The following is a 17806-nucleotide window of genomic DNA, read 5'->3' as shown; positions in this document are numbered from 1 at the left end:
AAAGGTCAACAATGATGCTTTTGTGTGTCTGATGCCCTGGGTGGTGAAAATGGTGTCAGTGGTGAAGAGCTCAAGGTGTGTCTGGTGAGGTTTTCGGAAGTGCCACAGTGGTAATAGGGGCCTCAGTCCTGTCTGGTGCTGTGGCTGGTGACAGTGATGGTGCTGTGGGTGTCCAGGGAGCCAGGTGGTGGTGAAGAGCTCAAGATGTGTCTGGTGAGGTTTTCAGAGGTGCCATTGTGGTAATAGGGGCCTCAGTGCTGTCTGGTGCTGTGGCTGGTGACTGATGGTGCTGTGGGTGTCTGTGGAGCCAGGTGGGTGTCTGGTGAGTGTTGGTGAGGTTTTCAAAGGTGCCACAGTGGTAATAGGGGCCTCAGTGCTGTCTGGTGCTGTGGCTGGTGACAGTGATGGTGCTGTGGGTGTCCAGGGAGCCAGGTGGTAGTGAAGAGCTCTGGATGTGTTTCATGAATGTAGATGACGCTGGTCCGGTCATCAGAGGTACCATGGTGGAAGGGAATGAAGGGAAGGGCCTTATGAGTGTGGTTCTCTTGATTTTGAGTCTTTTTCTTCTTATTATTCTCTTATGGGGTTGGATGGTCTGAATTATGGCAGTGATGATGGTACAGGTCTCAGAAGTTTCAGGTGGTGGTGAAGAGCTCGGAAGTTTTGTGTGGTTAGTGCTGCCGAGGCTGGTGAGATTATCAAAGGCGTCAAAGTGGTGGGTTGCCGGGGCTGTGAGTGGTGGTGGTGGTGAGGTTCCTGAGTGCCTCGAAGTAAAGGAAGGCACTGTGGGGGCAGGAGCTGTAGTGGGAGGCACACACCACGCCCTTCCTGCCCCCCAGACCCTTGGCGGCCAGATAGTGCCCACCCTCCTGCCCCCCAACCCGTGGCCTGCAGCACATATCAGGATAGGAAGTGCAAAGGTAACATGTTAGTGTCCAAATCACTGAAGCACTGGAGTATAGAAATGAGCTATTGTTAAAATAAAGTGTATGAACAACCTTCAGCAGTATTCAGTATTCACGGAAAGTATAGTTAATCAAAATAATGGAAAGTCCATCATTTAGCATTTGTCTTGGTCTTAATTACATCTTTTCCATCCTCAGTTGTACCTTCACAACAGGTGAAATCACGAGGATGTTCGCAGAGTTAAAAGATTCTTGACACAAATGCAGCAGCCCCCAGAATGCCACTGTTCTCTACCACAGAACAGAGCAAACTGGTTCCCAACAAATTAAGAAGCTCAAAGCCTCATAGTAAGAGCGCAAAATAATTGGCACTGGCCTAACAAAATTATAAAAAACTGTATAAGGGATTACAGCAATACACAAATATTTAGTGTGTAGCTATTGTTAGTATTTTTAGTGTTTATGTACAGAGGAATAATCATCATTCACTGATAACAAGAGCAGTCACTGGCTGAAGTAAATGTGTCCAGGACCCACTGTCATGGCTGGGACAGTAACCGTGGCCTCCCTCCCATCAAGCTACAGCAATATGCATGCCACCCACCACCACCACCACCCTTACACGATGCAATAGCCAGAATGCTCCAACTCCCAAGCACCGTAAATTGCAGAGAAGAGGACAAGATGAATAGAAGGACCTCACAGCCCCCAGCCACCTTGTCCCTCCAACACTGTCACCACCAATTTTCAGCCAACTATATCCCCTCATTCAATCCCTCCCACAGCACCACACACCACAGCCAGTGCTATTACCACCAAGCACTGCACCAACCTGTGCCACCACACCACACACCACACCAACTCCTACCTCCCACCACCACTACACCCCAGCCAGGACATCACACCACCGTAAACCTGGGCACTGCACCGGTCTATATCACTTCTACTGCACCACCGCACACACGAGGCAGCACCTGAACCACCCCCAACAAGCCATCACTATTCCACTATATCAACATACACAAGACACAATACCAACATGTATCACCACTGCTCAACATTCCTCCACGTCAGCATACAGCAAGCACCACAGCAACCACACCTCCCCACCAAAACAACCATCACCCCAACAACCTCCACATCCATCTCCACCCCAACACAGCAGGACTCACGTGAACAGCACCCCCAGAAGCTGCCCCGCCACTGTGCTGCGAGCCAGGCGTCGCTGCTGAAGCTCACAGATGAACCGCAGGACACATGCACGTCCGTCCAGGCCAAACTCCACCAACTTTGCTGCCACTGCCTCGTACACCCCAGCCTGCTCCTCCCCCAGACTCCTGCAACACCCCACACTCTTGTAAACCCCACTCCCTCACACCCCACAGTAAGCTCCCCCAGGATCCAAAAATGCCCACTACACCCCAGTCTGCTCCTCAAGGATTCCATAACACCCAAAGTCCTGTACACCACAATTCACTCTTTCCTCAGCCGTCTGCAACATCCATCGCCTTGCACACCCCACGCTGGTCATTCCCTAGGCTCCTGTAGTATCAACAGTCTTAGTACACTGTGGGAGATGGAAAAGGAAGGGAGGAGGAAAGGAGAGGGAGCTGTGAAAGTGGAGGAGGAGAGGGAAAGGACAAGGAAAATGGAAAGAGGAAGGAGAAGAGAAAAGGAATAGGAAGGAATGGAAAGGGAAGCTGCAGTTTGTTCCTTCTTCAGGCTCCTTTAACACCCACAGACTTGTCCTACACCTCAGCTTAGTCCTACCCCCTGCCTCCTGCAACACCCTCAACTAACACACCAGCTTAGGACTTAACTAGATATACAGAGAAGGTAAAAGAAAAGCGAACAGAGAAGGCTGAATAGTTGGGACAAGCTGGAGGGATGGCTGAAGAGTAGATAAAAGAAAAGAGAAAAGAGAAGGCTGAATGGTTGGGACAAGCTGGAGGGATGGCTGAAGAGAAGATAAAAGAAAAGAGAAGAGAGAAGGCTGAATGGCTGGGACAAGCTGGAGGGATGGCTGAAGAGTAGATAAAAGAAAAGAGAAGAGAGAAGGCTGAATGGCTGGGACAAGCTGGAGGGATGGCTGAAGAGTAGTAGAGGCAGCAGAGGAAAGAGCAATGAAGAGGTTCTGAGAGGCAGACAGAACCAATCCAAGAGGAGTAGATGGGAGGCTGACTAGGAGATAAAAGGAATAGAGGGGAGGACATTATACTGAATGGCAAAAACAATATGTAGCAAGAGAATGAGTCAACCCAGATCGGCCATTGCTTCATCAACAAACACTTCCACTCTGACAAAGTATGATAAGAGACCCCGCTAGACAAAGGCAATGGAGGGGAGGACATTATACTGAAGAGCAAAAACAATATGTAACAGGAGAATAAGTCAACCCAGATCGGCCATTGCTTCATCAACAAACACTTCCACTCTGACAAAGTATGATAAGAGACCCCGCAAGGCCTCACACCAACCTGCCCTTCTCTATTTCATCAAAGAACCGCTCCAGCAGTATCCCAACGGGCAGCACCAGAGCCGTCATGGCCACCAGTACGTTCTTTGCGTCGCCCGCCCCGGCCCTCCTGAAGACGGGCAGCGTGACGATGTTGGTGTGGTAGAGGTACGCCTCCCTGGAGCTGAACAGCCGCACCGCCATGCTGAGGCCGCGCAGGAGGAAGGAAAAGCTTTATGCTGAATCTACTCCCGCCATAGTGGAACTGGATTGGCAAGACCCCGTTTTTCCATTGGCTTCAGCGGTCCTTTCCCCCCCCACCGCTCTGCCCCTAAGTCCCAACACCTGTCTCCTCTTTTCATATGCTGGCTATAGGTAACATGGTATCAGGGGACCTCTCCTCCCGAAATTGACCTCTCTTTCGGCCACCTCTTTTGATTTTTTTTTAGGAGCAGCGAGTAGCGGGCTTTTTTTTTATTAGTGTTTCCCTTTTTTGTGCCCTTGAGCTGTGTCCTTTGTTGTAAAAATGTGAGAGGAGGTGACAGGTATTGGGCTTGTGTGGCAGCGCGGGGGGAGGACAAGACCAGTGGGAGGCAACGCAAAAACGGTCTCGCCAGTCTGGTTTCACGATAGCCACACGATGCTGCATAAGGACGTTAGGCCTATGCAGGAGGACATTCAGGGCTGTATTTTAAGACACCATCGCTTCTCACATCAACTATTTCTAAAGGTCAAAGAGGGGATCAAGCGGGTTTTCATGAGTGTTTTTTAAGGTTCATGGCACAGAAGAAGGGTCAAACTACCACCAGGGTCATAAAACTACCCCTGGAAAGGCCTACAGCTCCTACGAAAGCCATGTCAAATATGTGAACTTGGGCGACGAAATGTTTTAAAATACGACCCTCAGCCTACACAAGCCAGCTCTTGGGGTTCAGTTACTATCAGTATGGGTCGTCTAAAATTCAGGCCACCCTCCCTCTGGAACTCATACTTGCGACAACTATACTTGGCTGCCGAGTGTGTCTGGCCCTAAACTATTCTACATGAACCAGTTTTTGACCATCTCCTTATTGAACTCTTGGGATTCAGTTACTATCAGTCAGGGTCGTCTAAAATTCAGGCCACCCTCCCTCTGGAACTCATACTTACGACAACTATACATGGGTGCCGAGTGTGTTTGGCCCTTTAGTATTCGACATGAACCATTTTTTGACCATCTCCTTATTGAACTCTTGGGATTCAGTTCCTCACTATCAGTCTGGGTCGTCTAAAATTCAGGCCACCCTCCCTCTGGAACTCATACTTACGACAACTATACATGGCTGCCGAGTGTGTCTGGCCCTAAACTATTCTACATGAACCAGTTTTTGACCATCTCCTTACTGAACTCTTGGGATTCAGTTCCTCACTATCAGTCAGGGTCGTCTAAAATTCAGCCCACCCTCCCTCTGGAACTCATACTTGCGACAACTATACATGGGTGCCGAGTGTGTTTGGCCCTTTAGTTTTCGACATGAACCATTTCTTTACCATCTCCTTACTGAACTCTTGGGATTCAGTTACTATCAGTCAGGGTCGTCTAAACTTCAGGCCACCCTCCCTCTGGACCTCATACTTGCGACAACTATACATGGCTGCCGAGTGTGTCTGGCCCTTCAATATTCTACATGAACCATTTTTTTACCATCTTACTGAACTCTTGGGATTCAGTTCCTCATTATCAATCAGGGTCGTCTAAAATTCAGCCCACCCTCCATTTGGATCTCATACTTGCGACAACTACATGGCTGCCGAGTGTGTCTGGCCCTTCACTATTCTACATGAACCAGTTTTTGACCATCTCCTTACCGCCGTTGCCAGACTGTCGTACTCAGCCTCCAATGATTGCCAATTCCCAACCCCAAAACTGCCTCCTCGACCCCAATAACTGCCTTCATATATAGTTATCGTTAAAATGGTTAATTATTGGTGCGTTTTTGGCAATAGTTGGCTCAGAAACCGGTAAATACGAGGCTCTGAGTACGACAATCTGGCAACGGTGGTCCTTAATGAACTAAGCTGATATAATGTACCTGGTCATAACAAGGCTAGGCAGTGCTGGCTCGCTAATCAGTTTAATGCTGTGGATAATTTGACTTGTACTCCTTACACGGCTTTGGATGAAGGTAAGCGGAGAGACGAGGAGGCAGGGGAAGCAGCAGGAACGGTGACTTCAGTGAGGAGCAACACACCACCTCCCGGTATATATATGCAGGTGTTGGTGGAGGGACGAAAAGAGAGCTAGTGCCCGGACAGATCATATTATACATAACATTTCTTCTTATCTGGCCCTCAGGCGCCGCGGGGGGAGGAGTGCGAGGGCAGCGTTGTCAAATTATCGTACTCATCGCCTTGCATTTTCGTAGTTTCTGACCAATAACGAATGCAGAAACAAACAAACAGACATCAATAAATAGGAGTTTTAACGCTAATTTCAATTTTCTGTCGTTATTTGTGTAGGTACGAGAGTTTGAGGCTTAAAAGTAAAATAAAGACAAAGTGGTGAATACGATATTGCAAGGGTGAGGGTGTCCGATCCACCGTTGCCATATTGTCGTACTCAGAGCATACTATTTACCGGTTTCTGACGCCTAACTATTGCAAGAAACATCAGAATCTAACCCTTTTAACGATAACTATAAATTGGTTTCGTTATTGGAGCCCAGAAAACAGTTTGGGGGTAGGAAGTCGGGAAATATAAGCGGCTGAGTACGACAATCTGGCACAGTTGGTCCGATCTGCATGTTTATCTGGATCATCATTGCGGTGCTCACTCTACCCTCGGGCCCTTGTATGACGCTATGGCCTCGGTGGCGGGTCAGGGGGAGGGTATGCCGCAAACGTTGCCAAATTATCGTACTCAGAGCATCGTATTTACCGGGTTTTGATCCTTAACTATTGCAAAGAAACATAAATAATTAACCACTTTAACGTTAAGTATATATGAAGGCAGTTATTGTGGTCGAGGAGGCATTTTTTGGGTCGGAAATCGTCAAACATAAGAGGCAGAGTACGACAATCTGGCACCGTTGTATAATGCTCATGCTGCCCCAACAGTTATATTGTAGCAAAAGAAAACGCAGCAACATTAACAAGAATAACAACGACAACAACAATAGTAACAATAATAACAACAACATTCCTGCTCTGATAAGGCACCACACATGACATTATGGACGTGGTAAGATTTGCATAGAGTGTGTGTGTGTGTGTGTGTGTGTGTGTGTGTGTGTGTGTGTGTGTTTACCTAGTTGTATTTACCTAGTAGTAGTTTTACAGGGCCTGGGCTTACGCTCGTGTGGTCCCGTCTCCATATCTGTATTTGTCCAACTTTGTGTGTGTGTGTGTGTGTGTGTGTGTGTGTGTGTGTGTGTGTTTACCTAGTTGTATTTACCTAGTAGTAGTTTTACAGGGCCTGGGCTTACGCTCGTGTGGTCCCGTCTCCGTATCTGTATTTGTCCAACTTTGTGTGTGTGTGTGTGTGTGTGCGCGAAGCTTCATTGCCTTGATTTCGAACCCCTCCATCTCGCCCGGCACTAAGCTCTTCTGTTTATTCTTGGTACCACATATCTGCATTTACTTTATCTTTACTTTCATTTTTCCTTCCATTACATTTTTTTTCTCTCAAACACGAACGCTGCGAGACTAAGGACCAATTCAGTTTTCCTTCCATTACATTTTTTTCCCTCAAACACGAAAGCTGCGAGACTAAGGGCCAGTTCGACAGTGTAAGAGTCATTGTTATCGCCCAAACCAAACTGTATTCTCCACAATGACCCTTTATATCTACTCACTGCCAGATATTAACCCCCTGACTGCGGATTTTCTATAAGCCATCACCAAGCTACAAGAACAGAACAACAAGTGGCTGCTACAATTCAATCAAGAAAAAAATGTAAAGTCATACACATTAGGAGGGGAAATCCAGCATACCGGTACCACATGGGAAACACTCCACTATCCACCACAGAGGCAGAGAAAGACCTGGGACTATATGTTACCAGGCTACCAGTTAAGGTGAAATCCGTGTCAATCGCAGCGGACGGGTTAAAAGAGATCTCCTGTGTGGTTTCCTAAAATGTTATCCTTTTATATCAACGACAAACACTAGAGCTACAATGACTTTTCGTAGTCTTTGTGTTTGGTTAGGGAGCTTACAAATGTGCTGTATTGGACTGTGAAACTGGCCCTAAACCGATCCCCGAGTCTCTTTTAACATTTTGGTTCGAACGCAACTCGACCAACCGACACGGATCGAACCCAACCACGACGATCACTCACTGCTTGCTCGGTACTTCCACTTATGGCTCACTCACGCGGCTACACTCAAATACCAGCAAACATTAAGAACGGAATGTGGTTGTATAAACTTAATAATGAAAAGTCCACTAGAAGAGATAACAATGAGCACGCGCACGGATATGTTTAGTCTTATAAAACCAAAACGCTGAAACTATTTAGCTCATAACGGCTCACTCACGCTGCCACACTCAAATATCAGCACACATTAAGAACGGAATGTGGTTGTATATACTTAACAATGAAAAGTCCACCAGAATAAATAACAATGAGCACGCGCACGGATATGTTTAATCTTATAAAACCAAAACGCTGAAACTATATAGCTCAAAACGGGACTCAAATTGTGTAGAGTCATTTCGCCATCAGCACGTAATAGGTGATAGAAGTGGCAGCTGTATAGTCTTTTATAACAGGACACTTAAACTACCTCGTAACTGATTGATTGATTGATTGATAGTTTATTGTTGCAAGGAAACAACAAAGGAGAAGGGAGGAACATGCCATCCCAACCCCCAGGCAGGACAGAGTGTGATGATACAACTAAGGATACATGTGTAAGTAGCACCAGGAAACTAAAAAGATACAATGGTAGGAGTATTGTTAACCCCATCACGCCATCAGCATAAAATTGGTATTAGAGGGATAATGGCAGCGGCAATTTCCATATGCACTGACTGCCTTGTCTTTTTATTTCACTGGAAGCACAACTCTCCTTCAACCTAAACTGTTTGAGCCACATACCCTTTTATTCAGCCCATGGAGGTAGAGTTGGTGGAGTCGACACGGCGCGCTAATCCCATTCATTGAGGTGAAGCTGACGAACTGTCAAATTTACCGCCAAAAGATGGGGGTGGGCGAGCCTGGCCGAGCCCATTAAGAGGGAGCCTGACCTGACAACACCTGACACCTGGCCGTAAAAATGACAGCTCGGGCGGATTCACTTTATTGAGATGATGTCGACTTCACCAATTCTACCTCCATGATCCAGCCACCCTGTCAGTATCCAACGCCCCCATTGTCTTCTGCTATCATGGGACACACGACATCACTATAAATAAACGGTAAAACTAGGGAACAACTACTTCTCCCCCTCCACCACCCCAGCCCCCCCTACTCCCCAACACAACCCTGGGGAACTGTGGGGTATATTAGAAGCAGTTGTTGGCTAGATTAACACTGAGACACGCCAGTCCTCGTCGACAGACCGACTTGGTCGGCTAGATTTCGATCGCCGATAGAGTCGGTCTGTCGGCTCCCTGCTACGGGCCGCCTTTGTCAAAGGCCCGTGCTCCCTCTTGCAAGAGGGAGCAATCCCCCCCCCGTCGCTGCTCGACGGCTGCTACTCGTGTCTGTGGCGGCGGCTGAGGTATCCCCACCCCCGTAACGAGCTTGCATCGCTCGCTCCCCCTTACAGGGCCGCCTTTTGGCCAAAGGCCCTGTCCCCCTATTAAGGGGGTAAATCTTTAAGGAAGCTAGATTAACCTAAATAAACTCGCCCAGTCAAAGTTTCAAGATTCCAAAACTCCAACTCCTGTTATTTCACTCTTCTCGTGGCAGGATAAAAAATTATTATCTCGCTTCTTGATAAAAACGGACATATCTCGCTTCTTGCTCTCCCTAACCACACATTATATTCTCACCCAACTTGGTAATCTTGCCTCTTGCCTGACTAACCAAACGAACGATAGTCTCGCTTCTTGCTCTCCTTAACGACACATCACTTCTCGCACACATTTCAGTAATCTTGCCTCGTGCTATCATTAACTAGCTATTATCTCGTTTCACATTCTTTCTGACCACACACTTATCTCCTCCAACTTAATCTTGCCTCCTGCTATAAAGTCACCCCTCCGTCTGGTTTTACGCTACAATCACGAAACTGCAATTAGGCCACGCGCAGCCACACATCGTTCCACCAAGGGAGTCACTCTAAGGGCCAGTTTCACAGCCCAGTACAGCATGTTTGTGAGCTCCCAACCAAACATTAACACGACGAAAATTCCTTGTAGCTCTAATGTTTGGCGTTGATATAAAAAAAGGTGGAGGGAATTTTAGGAAACTACGCAGGAAATCTCTTTATTAGGGCCATATACTTAACCCGGTAGCAGCGACGGGCCAAATTTGTGGCTTCACCGTGTAGCAGCGACGGGCCAAATTTGTGGCTTCACCGTGTAGCAGCGACGGGCCAAATTTGTGGCTTCACCGTGTAGCAGCGACGGGCCAAATTTGTGGCTTCACCGTGTAGCAGCGACGGGCCAAATTTGTGCCATGATATTTACCCCCCCAAATAGATGATACATAAACTGATCACAAATGCTTTGATATATATTACGACATGGTTTGTGTGAGGGATGATTTTTTCTCATTTTTCTTGCTCGGAGGGACCATTAAGAAACATGATCCCCGCTGCTACCGGGCTAAAGGTTTCAGGACTCAGACACCCACATTTGATAAGGCTTTCGTAGGAGTTGTGGGTATTTCCATGGGTAGATTTATGACCCTGGTGGTAATATGACGAAGCTCCTGTGCCATGAACGTGAAGAAAAACACTCACGGGAACCTTTCTGATAACCTTTGTGGCATTTGGCTATATTTGTTGTGAGTGGAGGGAGCGTCTGAGAATACCACCCTTAGTACCAGGTAATGAGTAGAAATTGCGGATCATTGTAGTGGATAAGGTATGTTTTGGGCGTTTACGATGACAGTGTGTTAGACTGTCGTGCTGGCCCTAAGGCTAAATCCACCATGGCCCGTATACTCAGACGCTCACAGCTCCCACAAAAATCTTTCCAGGGGCCAGAAAGTAGATAAGTCTGGTTCTCATGAGGGCTTTTTCACATTCATGCTGCAATTGTGTTGTCATACTACCATTACGCTCATAAAACTACCCATGGGCATACTCATAGCCTCTAGGAAAGCTTTGAATGTGGGTGTGTGAGCCCGGAAGCGTTAGAGATATCAATCTGTCTTGTCATACTACCATTACGCTCATAAAACTACCCATGGACATACTCACAACCTCTAGGAAAGCTTTGAATGTGGGTGTGTGAGCCCGGAAGCGTTAGAGATATCAATATGTCTTGTCATACTACCATTACGCTCATAAAACTACCCATGGACATACTCACAACTTCTAGGAAAGCTTTAAATGGGTGTGTGTGAGCCTGGAAGCGTTGGAGATATCAATATGGGCCTGGCTTTAGTTTATTTATTTATTATATTTTTACAACAAAGGAGACAGCTCAAGGGCACAAAAAAGGAAACAATCATAAAAAAGCCCGCTACTCGCTGCTCCTAGAATCATTAACAGCATCATTAACAGGAGCAAAAGTACTTACCACAGCTGAGAGTTGACCCGCTGGCCCCCGCACACGCTCGTCAAGTCACCAAGTCACTCTCACACTGACCGACTCTCCCTCTCTCCACACCACCCACACACACACACACACACACACACACTTTAGAGAGAGAGAGAAAAATCCTATTTCTTAAAGACGATATAGATGGGAAAGTGTAATTATTTGGAGTCATTCATGGATGTAGTGTAAATATGTTTGAATTAGTTTATGTTTGGTAACGCTAGAATGTTCATAAGTCCTTCCGAGCTGAGTAAACGAGCTTCGAATATCATCTCGAAGCACCACCCGAAGCAGTCACTCGAGTCCCGGGTTCACTCGCTAGGGGGCACACATATTCTCTCTCTCTCTCTCTCTCTCTCTCTCTCTCTCTCTCTCTCTCTCTCTCTCTCGTTATCATCATCGTCCTCATTATTAACATTTCTCCTCCTCCTCCTCCTCCTCCTCCTCCTCCTCCTCCTCCTACTACTACTACTACTACTACTACTGTTTCTACTACTACCACTACCACCGCAGCCCCTGTTACAACTATTACTACCACTGGAACAACAACAACAACACCAACAGAAACGACAACTATGATGATAACAGCAACAACAACCTCCATCCATCCACTCATGCCTCACAGCGAACCTTCTCCTCCGCAGCCATAGACGAGAATTCATGACCACCATACAAAGCAGAGAGCAATAAGGGAGGGAACATTTTCTCTCTTTCTTCCCTCTCTCTGTCGCTTTTCCCTTCCCTTCCTACCCTTTTCCTTCCCTCCCATCCTCCTCTTTCCCTTCCTTTCCTCCTCTCTTCCCCTTTCCGTATTCCCCTCTTTGTTCCTTTTCCCTTCCTTTCCTCCCTCCCTTTTTCCCTTCCCTTCCTTCCTTCTTCCCATCTCCATATTTCCCTCTCTCTGTTCCTTTTCTCTTCCTTTCCTCCTTCCCTCTTTCCCTTCCTTCCTCCCTCTTTCCCTTCCTTTCCTCCCCTCTGCCAGTTTCCTTCCCTCTCTCTGTTCCTTATACCTTTCCTTTCTCCGCTTTTCCTTCCTCCCATCCTCCTCTTTCCTCCCTTTCTCCCTCTTCCCTCCTTCCTGTTTTCCTCTCTCTGTCCATTCTCCTTTCCCTTCCTCCATTTTTCCTCCCCTCCCGCCCTCTTTCCCTTCCCTCTTTCCTGTTTCCCTCTCTCTGTCCCTTCTCCCTTCCCTTCGTTCTCTTTTCCTTCCCTCCCTCCCTCCCTCTATCCCTTCCTTTCCTCCCCTCTTCCTTCCTCCACGAGTGCTACTTAACGGACAGCCTTCCGATTGGCTTCCAGTCACTAGTGGAGAGCCTCAAGGGTCTGTGCTGGGACCGATTCTCTTCATCATATCATTATCATATCATTTCCGATTGGGGTGAAAGGAACCTTGTGTCCTTCAATTCCTCAAAAACCCAATTTCTCCACCTATCAATTCGACACAGTCCTCCAAACACCTATCCCCTATTCTTCGACAACACTCAGCTGTCACCTTCAACACTAAAAAGTCTCGCTCTATTCTTAGCTCAAAATCTCAACTGGAAACTTCACATCTCCTCTCTTACTAAATCAGCTTCCTCGAGGCTGGGCGTTCTGTATCGTCTCCGCCAGTTCTTCTCCCCCACACAGATGCTTTCCATATATAAGGGCCTTGTCCGTCCTCGTATGGAGTATGCATCTCACGTGTGGGGGGGCTCCACTCACACAGCTCTATTGGACAGAGTGGAGTCTAAGGCGCTTCGTCTCATCAGCTCTCCTTCTCTTACTGACAGCCTTCTACCTCTTAAATTCCGCCGCCATGTTGCATCGCTTTCTATCTTCTATCAATATTTTCATGCTGACTTCTTCTGAACTTGCTAACTACATGCCTCCCCCCTCCCGCTGCCCCGCTGCACACGAATTTCTACTCATGCTCATCCTTATACTGTCCAAACCCCTTACGCAAGAGTTAACCAGCATCTCCATTCTTTCATCCCCTTCACTGGTAAACTCTGGAACAGTCCTCCTTCGTCTGTATTTCCTCCTGCCTATGACTTGACCTCATTCAAGAAGAGTGTATCAAGACACCTCTCCATCCGAAACTGACCTTCTCTTTTGGCCACTCAGATAACTTCACTTTGCAGGAAAACGTGTCAAGGGTAACATACCGTTTCTGTTTTTCCACCTTTTATATATAGTGCTTCCGTTGATGTAAAAAAAAAGAAAATTAAGGGAAAACAGGGAGACAGACCGACCAACTTAAAACAAGAGAGAGAGAGAGAGAGAGAGAGAGAGAGATAATGGAGTAATGTAGTTTAAGAAAGTGAGAAGAAAGTGAGAAAGTCCTTCGCCACCCCGGTGACAGGATGTGATAGCAGGCGAGCGACGGTCACCTCAGGAAGTGCCGCTCAACGGGGGTGGCGTGAAGGTAATGCTGGAGAGGCCGCCAGGAGAAGGAAGGAGCGAGAGCACGCCCCCCCACCCCGGTAGTGGGTCAAGAAATTCCGGCGTGGACTGGGCGTGGCTCCTGGCGGCTCCCGTGCCTGTACTGCGTCACCGCCAGGCCCTGCGATGTTACGACCAGAACGTGTAGAGGAAGAAGAGGCAGTACCCGACCATGTGCAGTACTGCCAGGCCGTCCAGGATGGCGCCTCCCCAGAGCTCCCCGCGCCCTAGGGACTCCTGGACTCCCGGCGCAAAGTCCTCTGCTGCTGCTGCCTCACGGTCCTGGGCGCTGGGCGGTGGGACCTCTGCGGAAGATTCAGGCTCCGGAACGGCATCGTAGAATTCCAGAGACGGTAGGTCCCCCAACTCCGTCTGTGGTGCTGCCGAGTCCTGCCCTACGAAAGGCTCAGGCTCAGGATCGTCCTTGTGCAACTCGCGGTAGAGTGCCAGAGTTGCTGACTCCCCCAAGTCAACTTCTGGCACCTCCGTATCCTGAGTACTGGCCGACGGGTCCGCGCAGTACACTCTTGGCACTGCAAAGATCTGGGAACAGTCTGGAAGGCTTACCGTGACGGGCTGAGGCTCTGGCACAAAGGCCGGGACACGGGCCGATGGCAGGCGTGCGTCAGCCTTGGCTCTGGCTTCCATTTCGCATGTTGGTGTCTGCCATACAGGACACCACAGCTCAACGGCAGTCAAGTGTCTGTGGCTCCTGGTGCCGCCGGATGCCGTGGGCCCCTCTGCTGGGTGAGCCAGCGGGCGGTCATCCACACCTAGGGCCAGACTGGCCGTGGCTGGGGCCTCGCTCTCAGGAGGCAGGTCATCGCCCCCACAATGGGCGGGGGCATGCTGCTGCTGCTGAGCCTCAACAAGCTGCTGGGTGCCAGGGCTGGCCGGCGCGCCGCAGTCATCCTCCCAGTGACTGTGACACTCGGCGTCCCCCTGGCCGCCGTCCTCCTCCGTGTTACCGCCGCTGCCGCACAGCCTCCCGCTGCACGACAGGGTGGTGTAGGCGGCCCCGCGCTCCGCCACCGCGTCCTCACCGCCTGCCAGCGAGAAGAGCAGGAGGGCTGCGCCTCCCCTCGCAGCCCCCTCCCCGAGGGCCAGCAGACGGGCGAGGGGCACGGTGGCCGCAAACACGGGCGCCCCGCGGAGGATGCACTTCACCTTGACGGCAGTGCTGGCGTCCTCCTTGTTCAGCTTGGCCCAGGGCAGCTTCCGCAGCTCCTTGGACCTGCACACCTGCTGTCCTTGGCAGGACACCCAGTAGCGGCGGGGGAAGGTATACCTCGCCAGCCGGAGCTTCCCCCTCCCCCAGCAGCGCGCAGTGCTGCAGGAAAGGCTGAGGGCGTCCACGAGGGGGAGCCCGGCCGGCACCGTCACCTCCGCCTGAACCTTGACCTGCGAAGACGTTTGTCCCATCGTGATGTAATGTTCTTTGCAAGTAATAATAAAATGTGCGAGGCGAGGCGAGTGATGCGGACTGACTTGTTGGCTGGAGGCTGCGGCCCTTTCCTCCCAAGGTCACCCCCGTACTCCTCCTCCGGCAAGGATTTAGGGGGTCAGTTCTGTACGGCAGTGTACATATTGTGTAAATACACATAAAATTAATGTAAGGTAAGTCCATATTACCTGTCCCAACCTGTCGCCCAAAGAAAACCTCGGTGACTTGTGATTTCTATATAGTTTTGTTACATATAACACACACAAGCAATACAAAAACTTAGGGCCAACCGCCATGAAGGTTTTGCACTGCAGAGGATTATGTCAACACAGGTGGTAATATTCAAGGATACAGGACGTGGGCGTTATTTTATAGAATTTTGATTAAAATGTTTAAGTCACGGCATTTATTATGTTAATATTTCATGCTCAAAAGGAAACATGTGGGAAGTTTTGTAGCAAGTTTCCCTGATCTGGACGTATACTTGACGAGGTGACACTCATTCAAAGTGTGGTGTGTTTTGGAAATGGCATAACAATTCCACAGACTTCCGACAAGTATGGCGCCAGATTCCCACACAGCCCTTAAAGTCGTCACAAATGGTGTTGTTGTCTGTTCACGGACATCACTGCTATTAGAAAATGTGACATTGCCTTCCTCCCTTTCGAGTATTAGGCTACGTATTGTTTCTGCATCATTTTCACAAGCTCAAAGGTGTTAATATGACCTATATTGTAAGGAACATTCTGTTTAGGTTTCTGTGTAAATTTGAGTATCACTTGATAGTACGAGTTATTAAAATCACAACTTTTTGAAGATCCGATTATAAGAGAGGGAACAAGGACAAGAAGACAAAAGAAGAAAAGAAGATAAAGAGCAAGAAGAAGAACATGGTAAAAAAGAACAACTAGAACAAGATGGGAAGGCAGAAGAAAAAAAAATAAAGAAAGAAAGAGAGCAAAATAAAAAGATAAAACGAAGGAAGTGGGAAGGGAGAAAAAGGAGAAGAAATAGAGAGAGGGAAGAAAAGGGGAGAGACAGAGAAGGAAGGATAAGGGGAGGACAAGGGGAGGGAGAAGAGAGAGATGGAGGGAAGGAGGGGAAGGGGCAGAGAGAGAGAGAGAGAGAGAGAGAGAGAGAGAGAGAGAGAGAGAGAGAGAGAGAGAGAGAGAGAGAATCAGCTCCAAGTATCTATAAGGCGGCAAGGTCAAATATTTATAAAGACCCTCGTTTTATATTTAATGAACCAGGAAGCAACGCGAGGAAAACAGGGTATAGTGAATTTCTCTCTCTCTCTCTCTCTCTCTCTCTCTCTCTCTCTCTCTCTCTCTCTCTCTCTCTCTCTCTCTTTTTATCTCATATTTCCTCTTTTTCCCCGCTTACAATTTCTCTTTCCTTTCCTCTCTTTTCCTCTTCTCTTTCCTGTGCTCTTCTTTCCTCTCTCTTTCTATCTCTTCCTCTTTTATTTCCGTCTTCTTTTTCCTTCTCTCTTCGCAGACAACGAAATTATGTAGTCTATTCAAAACCACAAACTGCGAAGGATAGGAAGGAAAGGGAAAGAGAAGGGCAGAGAGGAAGGGAAGGAGATGATGGAGGAGGAAAAGGAGAAGAGAGGAAGAGGGGAAAGGAGGAGACGAAGGAGAAAATGGGAAAGAAAGGGGGAAAGAAGGAGGAGAAATGAAGGAGAAAGAGGGAAATGCAAGAGGAGAGGAAAGAAAGGAGGAAAAGAAGAGGGGAAAGGAGGAGACGAAGGAGAAAATGGGAAAGAAAGGAGGAAAGAAGGTTGATAAATGGAGGAGAAATGCAAGAAAAAGGGAAAAAGGAGGAAAGAGGGAATGAAGGAGACGAAGGAGAAAATGAGAAGGAAAGGAGGGAAGAAGGCGGAGGAAAAGAGGAGAAATGGAAGAAGAAGAAGAAGAATTAGAAGAAGAAGAAGAAGAAGAAGAAGAAGATGAAGAAGAAGATTAGAATTGGGAGGGATAGGAAAGAGATGAGAAGAGAGATAAAAAGACGATGAAAGGGGAGGAAGAAGATGGAGGGGAAGAAAATAAGGAAGCAAAGAGGGGAGGAGGAGGAGGAGGAGGGTAAAGAGTAACAAGAGGAGGAGGAGGAGGAGGAGGAGGGTAAAGAGTAACAAGAGGAGGAGGAGGAGGAAGGGAAGAAAAAATATATACAAAAAATAAAGAAGAAAAATGCAGGTAACAAACTTAAAATTACATATATATACCCCAACTCCTTTCCTTCATTCTCCTTCCCTCTCCACCCTTCCCTTCTCCTTCCTTCATTCTCGTCCTCCTCCTCCCTATTACTCATCATCTCTTTCCTTCCCCTTCCTCTTTTAACCCCCTCCTCCACCATTTCTCCTCTTCTTTCGTCTTCTCTTTTCCCTTCTCCCTCACCTCCTTCTTCTTCTTCTTCTTCTTCTTCTTCTTCTTCTTCTTCTTCTTCTTCTCTAATCCTCCAGTTTTTTCTCTTTTTTTTCATTCTTATTCTTTATCTTGTCCTTGTCCTCGTCCTCTCTTTATTTCCTCTTCTCTTCTCGTTCGTCTTCTCCTTTCCTTTCTCCCTCACCTCCTTCCGCTACTCCTTTCCTCTCTTCTTCTCTCTTCGTTCTCCTTCTTTCCTTTCTCCCTTCCCCTACGCTTCAGGCATTAGGCAAAGAGTTAACGAAATCATACAACCCAGAACCGTAGACTTATTCCCCGGGCACACCACTCAATTACACACACACACACACACACACACACACACACACACAAACACACCTGCTCCTGGACACCTTAATGAGACAGGTAAACGGTCTATGTGTCTTACCTGTTACAGTCAGACCTCTAGTGATTTATAAGGGAGAGTGGAATTAGATTAGTTGTGTTGATTT

The 17806-nt window shown here is 48.0% G+C and overlaps 1 protein-coding gene across 2 annotated transcripts; it reads right to left on the bottom strand.

Moving 5' to 3' along the window:
- Positions 1-327: 327 nt before the first annotated feature.
- On the bottom strand, positions 328-11108 carry LOC126993476 (uncharacterized). Of its 2 annotated transcripts, XM_050852619.1 has the most exons (4): positions 11040-11108; positions 3383-3565; positions 2078-2242; positions 328-888 (listed from the first exon to the last, which is right to left on the bottom strand). In XM_050852619.1, the coding sequence occupies exons 2-4, from the start codon at positions 3562-3564 to the stop codon at positions 708-710; spliced, it is 528 nt and encodes a 175-aa protein (XP_050708576.1). In that variant the 5' UTR covers position 3565; positions 11040-11108; the 3' UTR covers positions 328-707. The 2 variants fall into 2 exon arrangements, with proteins under 2 accessions (XP_050708576.1, XP_050708575.1); XM_050852618.1 differs by lacking the exon at positions 11040-11108 and having other exon boundaries at positions 3383-3659.
- Between the last annotated feature and the right edge of the window lie 6698 nt (positions 11109-17806).

Source organism: Eriocheir sinensis, unplaced genomic scaffold (genome assembly GCF_024679095.1).
Source record: "Eriocheir sinensis breed Jianghai 21 unplaced genomic scaffold, ASM2467909v1 Scaffold618, whole genome shotgun sequence".
Taxonomy (NCBI): Eukaryota; Metazoa; Arthropoda; class Malacostraca; order Decapoda; family Varunidae; genus Eriocheir; species Eriocheir sinensis.
Note: the sequence above shows the minus strand (reverse complement) of the source record. Positions and strands in the feature narration are given on the sequence as shown.

Bases quoted from the DNA above. Each gene is read 5' to 3' on its own strand.
- LOC126993476 (XM_050852619.1), bottom strand. From the start codon at position 3,564: ATGGCGGTGCGGCTGTTCAGCTCCAGGGAGGCGTACCTCTACCACACC. The intron at 2,243-3,382 runs GTTGGTGTGAGG...GGGGTGTTGCAG, and splicing joins GATGAAATAGAGAAGGGCAG to GAGTCTGGGGGAGGAGCAGG. The intron at 889-2,077 runs GTGAGTCCTGCT...TATGTGCTGCAG, and splicing joins CTTCTGGGGGTGCTGTTCAC to GCCACGGGTTGGGGGGCAGG.